This window comes from Rhineura floridana, chromosome 15, assembly GCF_030035675.1.
Source record: "Rhineura floridana isolate rRhiFlo1 chromosome 15, rRhiFlo1.hap2, whole genome shotgun sequence".
Classification (NCBI taxonomy): Eukaryota; Metazoa; Chordata; class Lepidosauria; order Squamata; family Rhineuridae; genus Rhineura; species Rhineura floridana.
Genome location: NC_084494.1, coordinates 32,700,461 through 32,722,100, shown reverse-complemented (window position 1 = coordinate 32,722,100; position 21,640 = coordinate 32,700,461). Strand labels below are relative to the sequence as shown.

Sequence of the window (21,640 nt, the reverse complement as noted above, 5' to 3'; positions counted from 1 at the left end):
AAGTAGTTTCAAGAGGCATGCTCAGATAACACGGACTAGCCTTTCCATTGGATCACTTTGTGCTATACTTGTAATGTGGGGTGATTCTGTTCAAGAAACAGAAATAAAAGTGTGCCTAAAACTGGATTTCCGTCCCTTCCTACCTGTACATGTTTATCAATAAATACGGATTAAAAATCCGTTCCAGAGGTTGACCTCCCCTGCGCTGCGCTTCTCCTAATAACCAGTAGGGGTCCCACAGACGATTTCAGAGACCAGAAGAACCTTCCGCTTCTGCGGCCGGGCGGAGATTGAGAAGTCGAGGGAACGCTCTGATTGGCTGGTGTGTTTGCCGCCACGCGACCTCTTCGAACTAATAGGGCCGCCGTGAGAAGGCACGCTCTCTCCCCTTCCACCCTGGGTCTCTATGGCCTCGGTTGCTTCCGGTTCCGGTGTAGGCGCTGCGACTTTTGGGGAGGGTGAGAAATGGCTTCTCCTGTCCTCTAATTGAGTATTGACAGGGGTGGGCTGCGAGGGGCTGCTTGACAGGGGAGCCTGTATACATTCAGGTGAATGGGGCCTGGTCGCTGTGGGGAGGAGGGGGAAGCAGCCCGAGGGAGTGTTGTGGGTGGGGGCTGTATTATGGGAGCTCCCTTTCGAGGTGTGTGCGTGTGATGTGTACATTATACCTATAAACATATATATATCACGCACGCACACACACACACATATATATGCATATATATATATATATGTGCGTGTGTGTGTTTATGCATGTATATGTATAGCCTCCCCCCCCCATGTGGGCATTGCTGGGGTGGGTTCTCTAATTCTTCCCCTTCCCAGCAAGAATAACGAGAGATCCAGCCAAAATAATTTTTAAGAGCCAGCTGTGCCTTTGAAGGGGCAATGTGGGAGGAAGATTTATAAAAAGTATTGAGAGCTGTCACCACATTTTAGGCTCTTCTGGGTTTTCGTTAATTTTGAGCAGCAGTCCTGCCACAGATCATTTATTTATTAAAAGTGTTTTTATCCCGTTCTTTAGCCCCCCCCAAAAAAAGACTCTCAGAGTAGCTTGCAAAATCAGTCATATGATCCTTCCTGCCTCAAGTTTATACTCTACAAAGGCATGATACAGAACAAAGCAGTGTGGGGAGAGGGGGAGCCAGCTGTGGAGCTAGTTCTGAAAGGTGTTATAATGACAAGCTGGGATGGAAACAGTACAGGTAGTGGCTGTCACTAGGCGACAGTTGGGGAAAGCAAGCAGAAGCTGGAGAGCTGATGGGATTGCTTTGCTCCCTTTGCTCTGCAGCCTGGTGGACTGCTGCTGGGTGGCAGAGAGAACAGAACAGAGAGGCAGTAGGGCTGCAATTGCGGGTTAAGATGTACTTCTCTCAGGCTTTTGACAAACTATTATAACTCTGCTGATAGTTGCTTCTGTCTCTGTGTGGGTGTGTACCTGTGTGTGTTGGGTGGAATAATGTTGCATTATTGTTTACCTTGATAGTGATTTTTTAAAAATACTGTGCAGGGGCTGTAGAGCAACTGCCTTGCATACAAAAGGTCTCAAGGGCGTGGACAACGGTGATCAGGCTATCCTGGTCCAGAAATGGCCGTAACTGCCTTACCAGCTGAAGCTGGTAAAAGGCACTTCCAGCCATTGAGGTCACTTGGGCCTTTAGCAACAAAGATGGATCCAGGAGCACCCCAGACCACAAACTTGCTCTTTCAGAGGCAGTATGACCCCATCCAAAGCTGGCAATTGACCAATTATCTGAACTTGGGAACCACTAATCCACAGCGCATCCATCTTTCTGGGATTCAGTTTACTGGCCCTCATCCAGCCCATCACCGAGTCCACGCACTGGTCCAGGGCTTGCACAGCCTCTTTCAATTCAGATATTATAGAGAAATAGAGCTGGGTATCATCAGTGTACTGTTGACACCTTGCCCCAAATCCCCTGATGATCGCTCCCAAGAGCTTAATGTAGATGTTAAAGAGCATTGGGGAGAAAATGGTACCCTACACCCTACAGCACATCTGCCAGGGGGCCGAAAGACAATCACCCAATGGTTTTCTCTGAAGATGACCCTGGAGATACGATCAGAACCACTGTAAAATAGTGCCTCCAATTACCCATCTGACCATGTCAGCTCAGAAGGATACCATGGTCAATGGTATCAAAAGCTGCTGAGAGATCACCGCCCAGAGAGCCCTTGGGCTTAGGGCGGTATATAAATTAAATTAAATAAATAAATAAATAAATAACAGTGTTGAGGGGGACTTCCCAGGAGGATCGCTCCGCCTGTGCTGCCTTTGAGACGGGCTCCCATCTTGGATGAAACTTTTTCAGTTTTAAAACCAATCAGAAGGGCTTTTTGACTGGGGATAATTTCTTCCGGATAAGGAAGAAACGTAGAGATATCCCACACAGCTTTGTTGTGTTTGTTGGAGACTGGAATTCATCAGAATTTGTCTGTGAAAGAAGGTCTTCCAGCAGCTCGGACGGAGCTAGGATTCCTAGCTAGCTCAGCTGATTAAGTGAGCCGTTTTTTTTTTCTACAAAGAAAAACGGATTAACAGGCAAGCATTCTCCTGTCTACGCTCATTATTTTGTAATCTATACAGTTAAAGAGATTTGTCAAAGAACCAGCAATTAAGAAACCTGGATGAGTCATAACCTTCTTTTTTATTCACGGAACTAAGGGGAAGAAAATAAAAATAGCCTATCTTTTTTTTTATTGCAAAAAGCTGGCATGGAAATCAGCATTATAAAGATTATAAACGGCTGAGGGGTTTCTAATTTAAAGAGAATTTTTATTTATTTATTTATAAGACTTTTGAGTAATATATGTCTGGGACTATTTTTTCCGGTCTACTTTTTTTTTGACGAATCTGCTCATTCTTCCTGCTACTAATCATTTGGATGCTGTGAATTGAAGTTGTTTTGGCACTTTTGGACATACAAGAGATAAGGCAGTTCGTCTTGTCTAGAGGGTGACGTCAGCTGGCTTGAAAGATTAACTCCTTTGTAACTGGATAAAGAAATAAACTGTTCTTCGCATGGGACATTGGAAATTGAAGGGACTGTTTTTTTGGTTTTAAGAATGACAATCAAGAAGGTGGTTGAGATCATGGATGTACAAGAAGGGACTTTCTCTTTAGATATGTTTCAGAAAATAATGAATGAGATTAAGCTAACAAAACAAGAACTCAGACATAACAGACAAATGATGATAAGTGAATTTGGCGAAATGAGACAGGAGCTGAAAGAAATTCAGGATTCTATGAGAAAGGAGAACAAAGATAAATTTGGAAAATTAAAAAAGGATGAAGGAAAAATTAAAGGGAAGGTTCAGGCCCTGGAGATTGGATTAAATATGGTCTTGGAAAAAGATTTGGATTCCCTGATTGTGATAGATCCTGGAGACAAATATTACTGTTTGGAATTCAGCGCTGTCCCTGAAGGAATTGGTGAAGAGATTGGCGATAAAGATATTATCGGTTCGAAAAAATTCATGGACTGGAAGGATTTGATGGAACTTGAAATGGAGAAAATTTATAGAATTAATTCCTGTTTTGTGACAATGAAAAACCCTTCAAGAGATGTGCTAGTGCATTCTGTAAAAAAGAGGAACAGAGATGCGGTTCTGCAACAATACTTCAGTGATATGATCGGAAATGATGGCAAGAAAATATTTGTGATGAAGGAAATCCCTATCAGACTCTTATTATATGACTGTGACAGCAAGATTATTGGGTGCGTAAAGATGGAAGATGGAAGATGGAATCAACACGGATAAAGGAAGAAGAGCGATTTGAAATTACTGGATTTAGTAGACTTGAAGAGTTGGATTAATTGACATGTCTATCTAGAAAAAAATTGATGGACATATATCTCAAGGATTGGAAGTTTCTCTTTGACTTTTTGTGGAGGAATAGAATGATATGATGTTAATGAGATTTGATACCAACTAAGATAACCGCTGGAGGAAGGTGATTTTGTAATCTATTAAGAGACAGGCTTGTTATATATTATAGACTTATAGCTGAACTACGACAAATCGGAAGTCAATAGTTTTTTTTTCTTTTTCTCTTTTTCTTTTTTTTATTGTATTAGTTATTAATTTGTGTTTTTTCTTTTTGTATTGTTTTGGTTTTGAAAATTTGAATAAAAATTAATTGAAAAAAAAAAACAGAGTTGCATTCCCCCTGTCCTTATCCCATTAAAGGTCATCAGGGCGACCAAGGCCAATTCAGTCCCATAACCAGGCCTGAACCCAGATTGGAATGGGTCAAAATAAGTTTCATCCAGTAGTACTTGCTATTGCTGCACTACAACTCTCTTAATCACCTTCCTTAAAAGGGTATTTGTGACTAGGCGATAGGTGTCACAAACCAATGGGTCCAGGGTGAGCTCCTTCACGAGTGGTCAGATCACTGCTTCTTTCAAGGTAGCTGGGACCACTCCCTCCCGCAAAGTCATGTTGACCACACCCTGGATCCACTCGGTCATACCCCCTCAGAAAGCTTTAATAAGCCAAGAGGGGCAAGGGTCGAGAGGACATGTTGCTGCTGCATCCTTGCAAGCACCTTGTCCATGTCATCAAGCTGCATCAAGTGAAACTGATCCCAAGAAGTTACAGCAAACGTTGCACTGGACACCTCACTGGGGACTACAGTAGATGTGGATGGGGCATCTTCCTCTACCTTGGTTAAAATTTGGTAGAGTATTTGGAATGACTGCATAAAATTATCTTGGGGCTCTCTTGAGCTAATTAAGTTGCAGGTCGTAACCCATTCTGACTTCACATTTATCTAGGTTACTCCTTCCACACCCAAAGTCTCTTTCATCTCTTCATGGACTGTGATTGGTGAACAGAAGAACATCCATTTTGTCATTTCACAAGTTCCTGCTCTCGGTGAGTACTGACTTTTGCATGTCAGGACTTCCACCACCTGCACTACCTTTTGTCAAAGGGCCCTTGGCTGCAGTGCTTCCCAGCCATCCTCTTCGCTCTTGCATCTGCATAGGTTTTATTTCCAGTGTGTGTGTTCTTACTGCCCACCTGCCTCCCCGTCAGAAGGAGGCAAACTTTGAGAATTGATCTGCACAAAATGCAGCAGGCAGCATTCTCTGAGGTCAGCTGATTCTGCCACACCTCCATATCAGGGATGACTGAGTGATCCCCTGAAAACTGATGCACAGAGATGCCAGAATTGGCAGCCTTCACCTGAGGCTGTTTGGAAGGAGACAAGGCTAAAGTAGTACCTCATACAGCAACACAGTGGGCAGCCTCCTCTCTGGCTGAGTAATTTGGGTTTACAAGGGGCTTTAATGGGTTTGATTGTGTTTCTTGTGACCCACTGGTGTGTCCCAACATCTCATCTCAAAAAGGATATTATAGAGTTGGAAAAAGTTCAGAAGAGGGCAACCAGAATGATCAAGGGGATGGAGCGACTCCCTTATATGAGGAAAGGTTGCAGCATTTGGGGCTTTTTAGTTTAGAGAAAAGGCGGATCAGAGGAGACATGATAGAAGTGTATAAAATTATGCATGGCATTGAGAAAGTGGATAGAGAAAAGTTTTTCTCTCTCTCTCATAATACTAGAACTCATGGACATTCAAAGAAGCTGAATGCTGGAAGATTCAGGACAGACAAAAGGAAGTACTTCTTTACTCAGCGCATAGTTAAACTATGGAATTTGCTCCCACAAGACGCAGTAATGGCCACCAGCTTGGATGGCTTTAAAAGAAGATTAGACAAATTCATGGAGGACAGGGCTATCAATGGCTACTAGCCATGATGGCTGTGCTGTGCCACCCTAGTCAGAGGCAGCATGCTTCTGAAAACCAGTTGCCAGAAGCCTCAGGAGGGGAGAGTGTTCTTACACTCGAGTCCTGCATGCAGGCTTCCCCCAGGCACCTGGTTGGCCACTGTGAGAACAGGATGCTGGACTAGATGGGCCACTGGCCTGATCCAGCAGGCTCTTATGTTCTTATGTTCTTAACTGCTGCTCTCCTCCCTGCCCCCCTTTTAACCACTCAGTGTGTGACGAGATCTCTACTGCTATTAGCAAACAATCAATTGATTTTGCTCTGTGTGACTGGATTTTGGTGTGTTTGTGCGAGACAGAAAGTTCCTTTATTCAAATGTAGGTATCCTCTTCTCTCACCCTGTTGTCCTTCTCTCCCCCAACAGGTTGCAGACAGGCAGGATGTGGCATGAAGCCCGAAAGCATGAGCGAAAGCTCCGGGGGATGATGGTAGATTACAAGAAACGAGCTGAACGTCGGAGAGAATATTATGAAAAGATAGTGAGTGTCTTCCTGGTTTGCTCTGATCTGGCAAGATCATGTCATGGTTATTTTGCTCCTAGTGAAGGCAGTTTCGCTAGGATTCTCCCCCTCCATCTTCCCCTAATCCTTGAGAAAGGGTAAGGGAAATATTGGGAAGTGAGTAGCTCTTGAATTGCCCCATTGACTTCACTTTAATACAGGACTTTAAGCCTCCTAAAAATTTGGACTTAGTGCGACAGCATATACTTTGGATGTCAAAGGTTCAGTCCCTCCCATCTCCTTGTAGGGCTAAGAAAGGCTTCTACCTGAAACCCTGTAAAAGCAGAGCTGGGGAACCTGTGAACCCTTCAGATGTTGCTGAACTACAACTGCCGTCAGCCCCAGCGAGCGTGGCTAATGCCATGGATGATGGCAGTTGTATTTCGGCAACATCTGGAGGGTCACAAGTTCCACACATCTACTAGAAAGCCACTGCAATAAGCAGAGACAATGCTGTACTTAGATGATGCAGTGGTCTGGTTGAGATACGGCAGCTCGCTATGTCATGCTTCTCTTGCAGAAAAAAGACCCAGCCCAGTTCCTGCAGGTCCATGGCCGTGCGTGCAAAGTCCACTTAGATTCCGCTGTGGCTCTTGCAGCTGAAAGCCCTGTGAATATGTGAGTAGCTTTCAACTCTCTGCTGGCAGAGTGGAAGTTTGTGTAGTGAAAGTGAGAGGGAATTGTCCTTGTCTTGCAATTCCTTTTCAAGCTGGGTCAAAGAGGGTATTTTTGAAAGGACATCTAACCCCTCCCCTTGATGTCTCGCCCTTGCAGGATGCCATGGCAAGGGGATACCAACAACATGATTGATCGGTTTGATGTTCGAGCCCATCTGGACTATATCCCCATGTACACTCCTCCACTGCTAAACCCAATGTAAGGTGTTTGTTTGCTTTTTTGATCCTGAGATGTACCACCCCTTCTTTGATTTCTTTGCACAATCAGATGGTTAATTGCAGGCTGAGAATGAGAAAAAAAGCAGGCTGGATAATTAGGCTTGACTCCTGACTTTTTTTTTTTTGTCTGGAAGGGGCAAGCTACTGCGTTAAGCAAAATGGCAGGGTCTGTTTTCTCGGGTAGGTTGAGGCCAGAGTTGTCCAGCATCTTTGCACAAAAGAATGCTGGAGTCATTAAATACTGCATAGCTTGAGATAGCAGAACATTGCAGCTATCCAAGAGAGATTTGAGAATTTTCTCTCCAGGATCATTGCTCTTCTTCTTCAGGTGGGCTGGTATTTTGTTATGCAAACACCCATTCTGCACCTGAAATGCCCCAAATGTTTCACTAGGATTGTGCTTCCATATGCATGAGTATTTTATTATTATTGCTACTATATTATGCAAGTGAATATAAAATTATGTAGGCCTATGGAAATTCTAACTGTACCAGCTTTTAATTTTGTTTGTTTTTTTAAAAATAATGGTTGAAGGGATTGTTTATCCTGAGGTTTTGCTACTAAAGTAAAGATACCTCTGTTGTCTTCATGTGTAAGTGCTGTAAGAAAATTGAGTGCATAGATTTTCCTTAGAATAAGCTAAACAAATGGATAGTTGTATACAGGCCTGCATGCTTGTGCCTTCATTGATCTTTTTGTATCCTGAACTTTTAAGATTTGGTTTTGTAGCAGGGATGCAAAGAACCACACAACTAATTCTGTGATCTAAAGGGGTCAAGAAAAAGAAAAAATAATAGAATTGGGCTAAATTCTAAATGCACAGCAAGTGACCAGCTTTGAGCAATGGAACGGCCAATCTGACAAGGACTGGAACAGACATACTTTTAAGCCTTCTAATTCTGTTCTCATCCTCTTGCTCCTCCAGCACCCCAGAACAGGAGTCTGACGAGAGGAAATGCAACTACGAAAGGTATAGAGGTTTGGTGCAGAACGACTTTGCTGGCAGTAAGTTCCCCTTGACTTTCCTTATACTGCTGTATAGTGCAGGGGTCTGGTCAGTGAACAGTGGAGCTTCTGTGTTTAAGGTTGTACTGCAAGTGGCTGCTGCTGATTCTGTTTGTCAAGGAGGCTAATTCCTTACATCCCACCTTGTTTTGTAGTTAGTAACCAGGAGGGACAATTATCTGATGGCTTTTTCTTCTCTGCTTCTAACAGGCAAGATTGAGGTGGGAATGTGAGGTAGAAGAGACCATTTCCGCAGCATGCTTTAAAGTCCCTGTGATCAGAAGATCAGTGCCTCTCCCCCATTTCCTGGGTATAAATCCCTCAGTGACAAGATAGAAAGCACTACCTCCTGCAAATGCTGGAAGAGGTGGAGGGAATAACCCTTGATGGCAAAAATTACTTAGTCTGATTCAGGGATGGTGAACCAATCAGCTCAAGAAAGCTCCAAGTGTTCTCTTTTGTGCATGGCAAATCTGTGAAGAAATGCAAGCAGCTTGCCAGAGAGAGAAAGAGAGAGAGAGAAATGCAAGCACAGGTGTGTTTGCAGATAGGAGAAAATTCTTGCTTGGTGGAAAGAGCACTGTTCCTGCTCCGTGCTTGCCAGCTCTCTTTTGCAACCTTTTTTTTAAAAAATAAGCTCATTGGCTCCATCCCCTGCAGTACTCTTGTGTCCTTATCCATGTGGTTTCTTCCTTGAGTGGCAAGGGAATAGGATACCAGATTCTCGAGGCACGCTGTGGAGAAGCATGGCTTGTCCAGTTCTGGCAGCTAGTGGAATGCCCTGCTCAAAACACTTCTGCTTTCCTTCTGGTCATCCTCTGTAGCTGCCTGCAGCTGGTCTCCTCAGCTGCCCTTTTTTCCTCTCCCCAGGCCCATCAGTATTAAGAGGGGGAGTGGAGACCACAGAAGGGGATGGGGGACAGAGCTGTGTTGTCCTTGCGAGTTGCCTTGTCTTCCTTGCACTGGATGAGCCCTATGGAGTTTCTGATCTGCTTTGTCTCCATCTGTCTTCTAGTCTCAGAGGAGCAGTGCCTGTATCAGATCTACATTGACGAACTGTACGGGGGACTCCAGAAGCCAAATGAGGATGAAAAAAAGAAGTGAGTGTATTGGACAGGGCAAACTGAAGGATTAGAAAAGTTAGGCTGGGTTCTCAGTCACAGAGAGAGAGCATGAGACTTGCAATCTTTTGTGTGTTTCGGCTGGTACTTTCATCCTATCCAAAAGGTAAAGTACTGGTTGAATGTCTTTAGAATGGGGGTAGGGAATCTTTTCCAGCCCAAGGGCCGCATTCCCTTCTGGGGCAACCTTCCAGGGGCCACATGCCAGTAGTAAAAAGGGGCCAGAGGCAAAAATGGGCAGAGTATCAAATGTAAAATGTATCTTTGTAGCCAGTAAGCCAGTTTCTACACACACAGACTTACTATCCTCCATCCAGACAAACAAGAGACATTAGCAGTGTTCAAGGATGGGGTGCAAAGCAGCCAGTGAGGGGTGCGGCCTGGGGAAAGATCACCTGGAGGGCCTCATTTGGACCCCAAGCCTGAGGTTTCCCACCCTGGCTTTAGAAGATGACTAGGGCCTTTATATTACTAAAAAGCTGCCTTTCAACTGCTTCTTCTGAGAAAATGGAAATGGGCTGCCTTCAAGTCGCTCCCGACTTATGGCGACCCTACAAATAGGGTTTTCATGGTAAGCGGTATTCAGAGGGGGTTTACCATTGCCTTCCTCTGAGGCGGAGAGGCAGTGACTGGCCCAAGGTCACCCAGTGAGCTTCATGGCTGTGTGGGGATTCGAACTGTGGTCTCCCGGGTCGTAGTCAAACACTGTAACTACTACGCCACACTGGCTCTCTTCTTCTGAGAAGGAATCCTCAGATTCATTTTGAATTTCAGCAGCAATGCAAAGGTATATAATTTTATTTTCTAGTAAGCTCAGGTGTTCCTCTCCCCGCGTCCGCCTGGGCCTTTTGCAAAGGACGAAAAGAGAGTTTGACTTGATGATGGGGGAAGCTTTAGAATGCAAGCACAGATGTCTGTCCTGCATATTCCATCTAGCTAGCATGTACTTAATGGGCGGGGTTTGACCAACTAGGCTAGCAGAGAAGAAAGCTTCCATTGGCTACACGTATGAGGACAGCACGGTGGCGGAGCTCGAGAACCCAACTGAGAAACGGACTGAAGAGGAAGACTCTGAGGAAGACAGCAACACAGATGAGGATGAAGTTATCCCTGATATTGGTATGTCTCCCAAGGCCCTTGGCCATCTGGGATGGGGCTTTTATGATGTCAGGGGAAATGACAATGCCCCATTGTCCTCTCCCAGTCTGGCCCATGTACTTTCAGCTCTATAATCTGCTGAATGTGGTGTGGTCTTCCATCGTTGGTGCATATGCAGTGCAGAACAGCAGGAGATGTTCTGCTGAAGGCTCTTTTTGCAAGGGTCATGTGCTGCCACGTGCATTTCTCCTTCCCAGCCACCCTCTGCCCCTTCTTCCAGAGATCTCCTGTTACTGAGGATGCAGTCCAGTACACATTTACCTGGGAGTAAGGTCCATTGAATTCAGTGGGGCTTGCTTATGAGTAGACGTGGAGGTGCCATAATGCATAATCAGTGTAAGACGTTTGTTGTCACAAGGTGGTTTCTGATTTGGATAGCTTTAAAATTATTACTTATTACCTTTGATAGTCGCTTTATAAAAAAAATCTGAAAGTGATTTTTCAAGATGAAATACAAACAGATAAAAGCAGTTAAACACGAACATTTAAAACAATGTACAATACAAAATACCTAAAATGTTCATTCAATAACATAATAAGGAGGACAAGTCCTACTCGCCCTTCTAGAAGACGAGCACCACCGCAAAGGCCAGTGTAGTAACCAAAGGCCTAAGTGCATAAAAAGGTCTGAGCCTGGCACCTACAAACTGATAATGATGGCCTGAGGTGTGCTTCCATGGAGAGAGCATTGCAGGGACTGGACAGGTTTATAAAGGAGGAGCCATTGTGGGAATTTGGATTAGATGGACCCTTTGGTCCCATTAGGGCTTTTATATTTTTCGATCATGCCAAACATGCCTTCCAGTAGGATTTTATTTTGTTTGTATGACATTTATATCCCCCTTTTCTCCAAGAAGCGACAAGCAGCATACTTGGCAGTTCTTCCCCCATCCCCACTTCATCCTCGCAGCAAATCTGTGAGGAAGGTTAGACTGAGACTGACTGGCCTGTGGTCCTGTCATGAGACGTACAGCTGAGTGGAGAGTTGAACGCTGCTCTCCAGAGTCTTAACTCATACACTCGAATGCAGCCTTCCCCAGCCTGATATCCTTCAGATGGTTTTGGACTCCAACTCCCATCACCCTCAGTCACTGTATGATGGGAGTTATACTCCAAACCTTCTGGAGGACTTCTGGAGGGAAGGCTGCTCTAACCACTACACCACCCTGGTTCCAAATAACCTCTTGACTAGTTCTGTGGGCGAGAAGGAGGGTTTGAGAGTAGTGTTCCCAAGAGAACAGCAGCCACTGTTCTTCCCTCTGGCCCTCTGATCCCAAGCTTACGGCAAATGTTTTCAAAACTGAGGGGAATTCCAACCACATGACGATGTGGCATGTTGTCTTCTGTTCAAATGATACAATGGTTAATAGGTTGTCAAACTCTTTGGGGGAGAACTTTGGAAGGTGGGAGGGTGGTAGAGCAGAGAAGGTAAGATCATGGGGAGTGATATATTTGTACGTGAATGTGGGGTGATGAGGGGTGCAAAGCCATGGTGGTGTTGAAGGTAAGACAAGGAGTTTGAACCAGATCTGGGAAAAGAGAGGACACCAGTTTAAGGAGGAGGAGTGTATGGTCACAGCCATGAGAAGGGCAAATTTTGGCTGCAAGAGTTTGGGATAAGACCCATAGAGGGGGTGAGGACATCCTGCTGTTAAGCTCTTGGGTTCTTCTAAAGTAGCTCTTCAGCTCCCAACCAAAGTCTTCTGTGTCTCGGTGGAGCCAAAGGTGTCGCAGTTCTCTGACTGTGCTCCTCGCCAAGTAGGCTGTTGCTATAGCGGGTGAGCTGTCAACTACATGCCAAGGACCCACCCTATCTTTGTGACTGTAAGTCGTGTTAAATTGTTGTTAAGGATGTATTTTAGATTGTTTAACCACCCTGGGTCCTCAGAGTGAAGAGTAGGTAACAAATTAATAGTAATAACTCATGCCCTTGGTTTGCTTGCAGATGTTGAAGTTGATGTTGATGAGCTGAACCAGGAGCAAGTGGCTGACCTGAACAAGCAGGCAACCACTTATGGGATGGCAGAGGGAGACTTTGTCCGGTAAGATGCCTGCGCTAAATGGAACCTCCATTGTCATAGAACCATAGAACAGTAGATTTGGAAGAGGCCTATAAGGCCCTTGAGTCCAACCCTCTCAATGAAGGACAGGGCATATTAATTTTCTACTCTTAAAAGGGACAGAAAGATGTGATGAGAACCAATAAACAACAAATAAAGCAAATATTTCAATATAACTGTCACATCTCGTACTCTGAATACATTGTGGTTATTTCCCACAGCATTATATAATTATGAAATCCAAGTGCCAGGCCTCAGCTACCCTACTGAATGAAGCTCTGACCAACACTAAAAATGGCAAAAATCTAGAAAGAGATCAGAGGGCACCACCAATATCTGGGCACCTCTGAACCAATAGTACAACAACAGGCTTGCAACAGGCCCTCTGAACAGACTACTTGCACATAGTTTGATCAGTGGGACAGGAAGCCATTCAGCATCAACAGAGGTGTGGCAGGCACAGAGAACTCATCTGCCGTGGGCCAAGGCTTAGAGGCCTTGGAGGTCCAGAGGCAACCTACCTCTGAACGCCAGTTGCTGGGGAGCAGCCAGGAAAGGACTGTATTTGCTTAGATCAGGTTTGGGGAACCTTCCAGGTGTTGCAGAACTATAACTTCCACTAACCCTGCCATTGACCATGCTTGCTGGGGCTGATGGGGGTTGTAGTTCAGCAACATCTGGAGGGCCAAAGGTTCTCCACACCAGTTTCAGATTATTTATGTTCTGCCTTTCAGTGCTGCCACTCAGATCTTCATCTGCCTGGCTGCTATTAGACACAGTGCCGTCCAGATGGTTTTGGATTACAACTCCCATCAGCCCTAACTAGTATGGTCAGTGATCAAGGAAGATGGGAGTTGTAGTCCAAAACATTTGAATTGGGAAGACTGACCTAGATGAGACTCAGAACTGAACCTGCAGGGCCCTTCTTATGGGGTAAAAATGGTGTGCTACAGAAACCAAGCAGATAAAATATCTTATGACACAGAATCTGCCCCCTGCTAGCAAGGTACTGCTTGCATAAAACATGTAGATCGAAGTTAATAGACTTTGCATTTTCAGCTGTGAGTTTTATGATAGTTGCAATAACATCTTTCATAGTCAGGAATAATTCTGTTGACTAGAATGGTTTGGTGTCAAGGAGATTCTTGCAGAGCCCCTTGGTGGGCGGATGGCGAGGCAGGTGCAGGGATGAGCAGTTCAGGGCAGGAGGTCTGAGCCTGGGGGGTGGCAGCAACTTATTTCCCCCTTGTTGGGGGGTGGGATGGAGGAAAACCCAGTTATAACAGTAACTGAAGACCTGCTACATGTAAGATTGCCACTCGACTCTTGACTGCCTTTGGAACTCAGGATGATGAAACCTTGTACCAAATAGAAAGGGGGGGGAAAGTACTGGATGTGTTAATAGCAGTTAGAATATTTATTGCAGAACGTTGGAAGTCTTGTGTCCTCCAGGTATATTAGCACCCCTCTCTCCCCTCACATCCCCTTTTTTCCCTTGGTTTTGGAAGGATGCTGCGGAAGGACAAAGAGGAGGCAGAAGCTATCAAACACGCCAAAGCTTTGGAGGAAGAGAAAGCCATGTACTCGGTAGGGCGGATTGGGGCCTGGGCAGTTCTAAGCCATGCAGCACTCTCCAGCTTCCCTTCCCCCCCCTCCGCAAAAGGGGTCATCTCTTGACACCCTCAGTTTACGACTCGCTGGACCGAGAGGCTCCTGTTGCCTGTCAGAGGGGAAAATGTGGGGATTAATTCCTTGCAGAAGCACACCGGGTTGTGGGTGGAATAATCCCCTGTTCATTCCAGAAAAACAGAGGCAGATTCTTCTCAGGGCCTCCCTTTTGACACGGTGGACTCTCTGGTTACTACTTTCCAGGGCCGCCGCTCTCGGCGACAGAGGAGGGAATTCCGAGAAAAGCGTTTGAAAGGAAGAAAAATCAGTCCTCCGAGGTAAGGAAAACCAGTCCTTTCAGGGGATTTATTCACCTGCCACTTCCATCTCTCTTGCTACAAGAGCTGCCAGGGAGCATCTCAGAATCTTTTACCTTTCGTAGCTCTTGGCCGTTGGGGCGCTGGGTGCAGGCCATGAGGGAGGGCTCTTGTGCTCAGATCCTGCTTGCAGGCTTCCCATTGGGGCACCTGGTTGGCCGCTGTGAGAACAGGATGCTGGACTAGATGGGCCATTGGCCAAATCCAGCAGGCTTTTCTTGTCCTCTGCAGATGGGAGGGAATGAGACTTTGCTGACAGGGGAGGAGGGTATCCTGGATTAGTTGGCTTTGCCCCTCCCCTCGTGGGGGTGAGGCTTACTCTGGTTACCTCCCCTCTCTGTGTGTAGGGAGCACCTCCCAGTTTTCAGCCCTGCTTTCACGAAGAGCGGACAGATTTTCCTTCTCCCCCATCTGCAAACATGAAAAACCTCCCAGTCTTGTTTTTTCTGGACCAATGTTCTTCAGCAGGCAGGCAGTGGGCTGCATTGGCCTTCCTAAGCCTGTCCCTCCCCATTGCCGTAGCTCTCATTTTCTTTTTGCACTGGCTGCTTTGTGTCCCATTGTGCTGGGTCCTTATACTGTGTTTGCATGAGCACATCCTAAGGAAGCGTTACCATGGCCACCAGATGCCATTTGAGAAGGGCTGTGCCTCTATGGTACAGCATCTCCTTGGCATGCAAAAGGTCCCAGATTCCATCCCCAGCATCTCCAGGTAGGGCTGGGAAGAGTAGCTGAAGAGACCTGAAGAGTCGCTGCCAGTCAGTGCAGACAGTACTGAGCAAGATAGATCAATAGTCTGACTTGGTATGAGGCACATTCCATAGCTGGTGACTGTGGGCCATGGCATAATGGCTCATGTTGTAGGCCTCTGTTCTTCAACCTTGGGTCCCTAGATGTTGTTGGACTACAGCTCCCATCATCCTTGGCCATTGGCTAAGCTGGCTGGGGTTGATGGGAATTGTAGTCCAACAACATTCAGGGACCCAAGGTTGAAGAACACTTGTGTAGGCTACCTTTCTTCAAAAGCTAAGCTTATACAGTAAGGCCCCACTCATATGGCAGGTTAGGTTCCAGACCCCTGCTGAAAAGTGAAAACTGCCAAAAAGTGGATCAGCTGTAGCGCAGGGGTCTGGAACCTAACCTGCTGATTGCGCCGGAGCGATCAGCTCGAGGGAGCGCAGGAGTCTGATTGCGCCAGAAGAGGAGGAGATGATCAGCTGTAGCGCTCTACAGCTGATCTTCCCCTCCTCCAGCGCAATCAGCTGGAGTGTGGGGAGCTCCAGCCCCCCTCCAGCTGATCACCCTGCTGGTGCCGTATTAGCGGAACGCCGAAAAGCGGGGCGCTGAGAAGCGGGGCCCTACTGTACTATAATTCAGGTGCCTTTATATGAGCTGCTGCTTCTATTTTTGTTAAGTTCAGCAAGCCTTTAGTTCCCTTCTATGGGATGGAGAAGGGCAGAGGAATTCACTAGGGTCTTGGAGGACCCCTGAAAACATGCTTGGTGGGTTCTGATCCCGTTCTTTGGTGCTGGTTCTGATGAGAAGCTAGGGCAAAAACATGTAGATCTTGAGTTGAGCTGAAGTGCTTGCTGAGAGGTTGGGCCTTGTGGTAGGCTTTTGAAGTCTGCAATGATACTAGAATCAGTGCCAGTTTCATCTTCATTACCCCCTTTCATTACAGTTATGCCCGGAGAGACAGCCCCACTTACGATCCCTACAAGCGGTGAGTGTATATAACTAGCTTTCTTTTGGGGGGGGTATAACAGAAGTTTTACTCTCTCTCGCTCGCTCTCCATAAGTAAGACTGCGTCGCTCACTTTGCTTAGTGCAGATTAGTGAAGCCGTAGCTTGTTGGTGTGCCCCGTTTTTTTTAGTAAACAGCAAGTGGAACGCCCAACTGTCCCGCTCCGCTGCTTGTACTCTCCACTGATTATCTGTCTTGATCTATCAGATCCCCCTCGGAATCCACTTCAGAGTCCCGTTCCCGCTCCCGCTCGCCTTCTCCAGGTCACGAGGAGAAGATCACGTTCATCACCAGCTTTGGGGGCAGCGACGAGGAAGCAGCAGCCGCTCAAGCCGGAGGAGCCCCCAGGAAGGCCGCCTCCCTCGGCAAGGCCCGCTCTGGCCAAGGGCAGCAGGGCAGCACTGCGGCAGGTCATAGCGCCTCCTCCCGGTCGGTAACTTTCGCACCCGCCTCGCTTTCCCAAACCTTAAAGCAGAGACCATTCCGGGGTCAAAGGTTGATTTCTTATTTCTTCCATCCTCCCTGAATGCTGAGACCTTGACCACATTTGGGAACTGCATTCCCATTAGTCTCATTGGCCCATCCCCACAAAGCTGGCCCAGTCATTGCAGAGTCTGGTCAGGAGATGAGGGGAAGGTGAGATCCCCCTCGCCCTGTGGAATGCTGGGAAACTAAGGGTGGTTGGTCTAAGACACGTCAAGGGTGGGCGAGGGTCGGCCAGGGTATGTACCTGGTGGGAGGGGGGAGAATACAAGGCTGTTTGTTGCGCATCGTCATAATCTCTTCAATGGGAGCAGCAGCAGCTGCTGTTGTTCCTTCACTGAAGAAGCTGGAAGGTCAGAGACCCTGTGTGCTTGTCTTGAATTTGTATGAATCCTGTTGTCCTTTTGGTTGGGACGTCCCATAAACTGGGATGCTGGTTTACTGAAAGGAGATAACCTAAATATTTTTTCTGCAAATGACAAGGTTCTCACCAAGGTGATCAATCTGTAGGCCAGGTGTGGACGCTTTTGGCCTTCCAAATGTCACTGAACTACAACTCCCATGCTTACTGGGGCTGATGGGAGTCATAGCTCAGCAACATCTGGAGGGCCAAAGGTTCCTCACACCTGCTGTAGGCTGTATCCCTTTAGGCTAGAGGTGAGGGGCCATGTGCTGAAAAGTTCCTCCATTTGTTTCTTTAAAACCTAACAAGCCAAGGAGAAATGATCTACCCTACTTTTTGTCTCTAACATTCCAGTTTCCTGTGGACAAGAGATTTTTTTTTTAATAGAGGAGCATTTTGTCATGTGAGAGCTCCTGCTTGAAGTCTGAAGTGGCATATCCCAGGCCAGCCACCTCAATATGAGAACTAGGTCATAGATTTGGTTTTAAAACAGTGAAATCACTAACTGCTGGCTTAGTAACTTATAGGCAAAGCCACCATTCCATATTGGAAGCATTCATTCTTGCCATCTTCAAAGGTTAGGGCAGATCACAAGAGTCCTTACAACTTAGCCAGCGTATTCTTCCCCCGTCTCCCTCTGTGAACCTATCCCCATGCACAACTTTCTCTTTTGACAAGGAAAGCCTTTTCAGTCATGGAGATTTAAAACTTGTGTGCGTTCCTACTGAAACAAAAGTTGGAATGATCAGTTATCTAGTGAATGACCGCACTAAATTCTGAATTGAAGCCAGGTTCTGCCACTTGCAGTGAGATCTGGCAGTAAGGCAGCATCCTTCATCCTTCTGCTGTAGGCTGTGTCAGACCCTGGCACTGGAGCCTAGAGGGTCTCCTAGACCTTCTTGTCCCTCCAATTCTGCGTTTGGTGCGGAACAAAGAGAGGAGTGGGAACGTAAATGCAGACCTGCCTGAGTTTTTTCCGAGCTCCAGAATTGTGGTCGCTAATTTGGAAGCGTCTCTCTACCTATGGAACCATCAGCTGGGCTGGCTCTTGGCAGCCTGGCTCCTTCTGCATCTTCTCAACCACCCCTTTCCCTGCGCCGGCCAGTCTGCTTGCCCTCTGTGTGAATAGCCAGCGTTGTGCCTCTCCTCTTTCCAGGCGACGCTCCTCCTCTTCCTCCTCCTCTTCCTCATCATCAACCTCCTCGTCTTCAAGCTCGCGCTCTAGCTCACGGTCGCATCGGGCCGGCGGGTACCACAAAGCTGCCTGCTATGGCCGATCACGCAGCCACAGGTACTCCCGGTCCCGCAGCAGAACCAGGCGGTACTCGGCAGGAGGCTCGCGGGATGGACGGCGCCACTCCAGATCTCGTTCGACGGAACGGGGCTGGCGATATGCCTCCCGCCGCAGGTCCAGGTAGGCTGGAGGAGTTCCTGTTTGCAAAGAAGAGTTCCTGATTTCTTGGGAGTGGAGGGAGAAACGCCCTTCCCAACAGGACGGTATTTCCTTGTCCCCAGGAGCCATTCGCGGTCTGGAGAACGTTACCGGTGGAGCAGCGGCAGGGGAGGGAGACACTGGAGCAGCAGCAGCAGCAGCAGGAGCGACAGCGAATCGCGAAGTCGCAGCAGGTCAGCGTCTCCAGCCAGAGAGAAACTGCTGAGGCCTGCGGCTTCCCCGGCAGTAGGGGAGAAACTGAAAAAGTGAGTCTGGGATGTGCCTGTCTCCTCCTCTTCTCTCTTCCCCCCCCCCCCCCGCAAGACCTCTGGGCTTCCACCCAGTAGGTACTCCATAAGAAACACAATGAGCAAAGCAAAAGTCAGGAGCTGAATTCTGAAAATGCCATTATTTTTCTTAATTTTCCAGTTAATTTTCTATGTTCTGCGCAATTTAGCTTGGAGGAGGAGCAATGCTGGACACTGAAGCCCTGTGGCTTTACAAAGCAGTGCCCCCACATTTTGAAGCAGAGGCTAGATGTCCATCTGCAAGGGATGCTGCTCTTAGGTCCTGCATGGCAGATGCTGTGTCGAGCAAGGGGTTGGGTCTAGATGACCCAGAGCTCCCTTCTGATTCTGTGAGACCTTAATTGCAGCCATAAGGCCAGGTGTGGGGAACCTTTGGCCCTCCAGATGTTGCCAAGCTGTGACTCCTAGCGATCAAGACCAATGGCCAGGGATGATTTTTTTTTTAAAGGTTTTATTCAATGCCAAACAACATTATTCAATGCCAAACTGCATCGTGACCAAAAGACATGCTGATATGCTCCATCCATCCATCCACACCCCTACCTCATACACGACAGAGAGACAAACAGTAAGGAGAGGGAACGGGGGAGAAGTCAAGGGTTGTTGCTCTAGCTCCTTAATTTGACAAACCACCTTAAATGGTAAAAACCAGGCATGCTGCTCAATTCCAATTCACACAAATGAGTCTGTGTAAGCAGACCAAATGTCCGAGTTTGGTAGGGAAACCTGGGCTCGTGGAGTTTTCCTAAAATGGAGGCTCGGTTTGATGAGGTGTTCTTTGTGTGGGCACAGGAGATGGTGTTCTCTATTCCAGTTACAGTCATCTTTCTGCAGCTTCTCATTTCATGAAGTTTTGCTCTTGGAGATAAGTCACCATTGTTCCCATTTCCCAGACTGCGAGCTGAGAGTCGGTGGGTTGTTCAGGGCTGCAGCAGTGCAACCCTGAGTGAGTTTCCTCACATAACACCTCCTGCCAGTAGTCTCCTCGCATGAGCAGTTAGACAGGTTGTCCCTTCATGGAACAAAAGGTGTAATTTTGTGTGAGTTTAAAACTCTGATGTCAATGCTGCTTATGCAATTGGCTGTTCGTGTGAGCAGTTTGTAATTATTTATATAATAGTAATTTCTATTCTGCCCGATAAACTGACGTTTTTCTAAGTGGCATATTTCTTTCCCTTGATAAAAATAGGTACTTTATAAACAATATGTAATATAATTACAATGTAAAGCATATCACAACTTTATACAGGTTTTAACGTGTTTAAAAAGCCAAAACCTCCAAATCCATTGAAAAGCCCCTAAAGTTAACCTGCATGAGACTGTCCGAAGCAGGGTTTTTTTCTGCCCAGTGAGTCTAATCTGTGATTAGAAACAGCAATTTCTGGGACAAAAGCTGGTCCTTGAGCAGAAGGTTCATTTCAAATGTCTTTCTGTCTGTCTTGGCTCAAGTTAATGTCTCTTCCTGTCCCAGAGTGGGCATCCATCTTTCTTCTGGTGCTGTAACAAAATTGACTCATTTTTCCTCTTCCCCCGCCCCTTTCTCTAGGGCTGAAACTGCCGGTGGTAAAGAGACAGGAGCTGCCAAAGTCAGTAAGAATTTAAACCTCACCTCTTAACTTCCATCACTGCAGAAAAAGACTCGGGGGAACCATAGAGATGCAGGGGGAAAAGAAGGGTTGTTTTTTAGAGTTTGGATGACCACACTTGACTGCTTCAGACTTGGTCAGAATTGTAGCTCCTACTGGGCACCTCATCTGGTGCTGCTAAACTTGAAAACCGTCTTTTAAATCTGGGCCTTGCCAGGCTAGCATTGAGGGGGTTAGGCTTCCAGGGAAGAGTGTGTTAACACTGGGGGTTTAACTTTTTGGTACTGCCAAAGGGGATTTGGTGGTGGTTACTTTGTGTGGGCTTCTCCTAACCAGGTCTAGAATCCAAAACAGGAGTTGCTGTTTGGGGCATTTCCATGTGTGAATGGATAGCTTGCCAGTTAACTGGATCTTTGTTTTGCTCTCTTACTGACACTTGGAAATCAGACAGCCTTAACGTAGGTGCGGGGAACCTGTGGTCCTCCAGATGTTGCTGAACTACAGCTCCCATCATCCCTGGCCACTGGCCATGTTTGCTACGGCTGATGGGAGTTGTAGTTCAGCAACTGCTGGAGGGCCACAGGTTCACCACATCTGCTGTATAGTAGCTCTAGCTTCCAATGGTTTTCCAATGCTGGGACCAAAATTGGATGTTGCTTCTTCTGGCAGTCCTTTCCTTCCGAGTATCATGGCTGTGTTTCCCCTGAAATGCTTTGCCTGTTCCCACCCCACCCGATGGTGAATTGGTGTATGGAAGGAAACATGCAGACGGTGGTTCTATGGAACCGCCTCGTACGGAGTCAAGCCGTGGATCTGTCTAGCCATGCGCTGTCTACCTACCTTGACTGTTAGACCCCTGCCAAGTGCCCTTGGAAAACTGCTTTTTCAGACCTGCTCCTTGAGATCCTTTTTGATTGCAAACGTCGGAGATTGAACCTGGGACCTTTTGGATGAGGCTCTGCCACTGAAATGTCGGCCCTACCCATCCACGAGCTGTTGGGGGAGAGCATCTGTCATGGGAGAGATGCATGGAGCTGTGTCTTGGTGCAGTCTTGATACAGCCTTGCCACTCGAGGGAAGGGTAGCTTAGGTGTAGGGGGCAGGTGTACTCCTGCTGCTGCATTTATTACAGCCTTTCCC

General features: G+C 46.8%; 1 protein-coding gene across 3 annotated transcripts in view; it reads left to right on the top strand.

Annotated features, from left to right (window-relative positions):
• The first annotated feature begins 375 nt into the window (after nt 1-375).
• CLASRP (CLK4 associating serine/arginine rich protein) overlaps nt 376-21,640 on the top strand; it is a 33,000-nt gene continuing 11,735 nt past the window's right edge. Inside the window, exons 1-16 of one of the 3 annotated variants that reach the window (XM_061596594.1) lie at nt 376-458; nt 4,803-4,902; nt 6,184-6,298; nt 6,840-6,937; nt 7,094-7,195; nt 8,141-8,220; nt 9,236-9,320; nt 10,315-10,460; nt 12,445-12,541; nt 14,068-14,146; nt 14,432-14,505; nt 16,226-16,267; nt 16,496-16,717; nt 18,331-18,588; nt 18,690-18,872; nt 20,461-20,500. In XM_061596594.1, the coding sequence (XP_061452578.1) occupies nt 6,200-6,298; nt 6,840-6,937; nt 7,094-7,195; nt 8,141-8,220; nt 9,236-9,320; nt 10,315-10,460; nt 12,445-12,541; nt 14,068-14,146; nt 14,432-14,505; nt 16,226-16,267; nt 16,496-16,717; nt 18,331-18,588; nt 18,690-18,872; nt 20,461-20,500 (1,605 nt within the window). In that variant the 5' untranslated portion in view covers nt 376-458; nt 4,803-4,902; nt 6,184-6,199. Of the gene's footprint in view, nt 549-4,802; nt 4,903-6,183; nt 6,299-6,839; nt 6,938-7,093; nt 7,196-8,140; nt 8,221-9,235; nt 9,321-10,314; nt 10,461-12,444; nt 12,542-14,067; nt 14,147-14,431; nt 14,506-16,225; nt 16,268-16,495; nt 16,718-18,330; nt 18,589-18,689; nt 18,873-20,460; nt 20,505-21,640 lie in introns of all 3 variants that reach the window. The other 2 variants (XR_009759121.1, XM_061596593.1) reach the window with 2 other exon arrangements.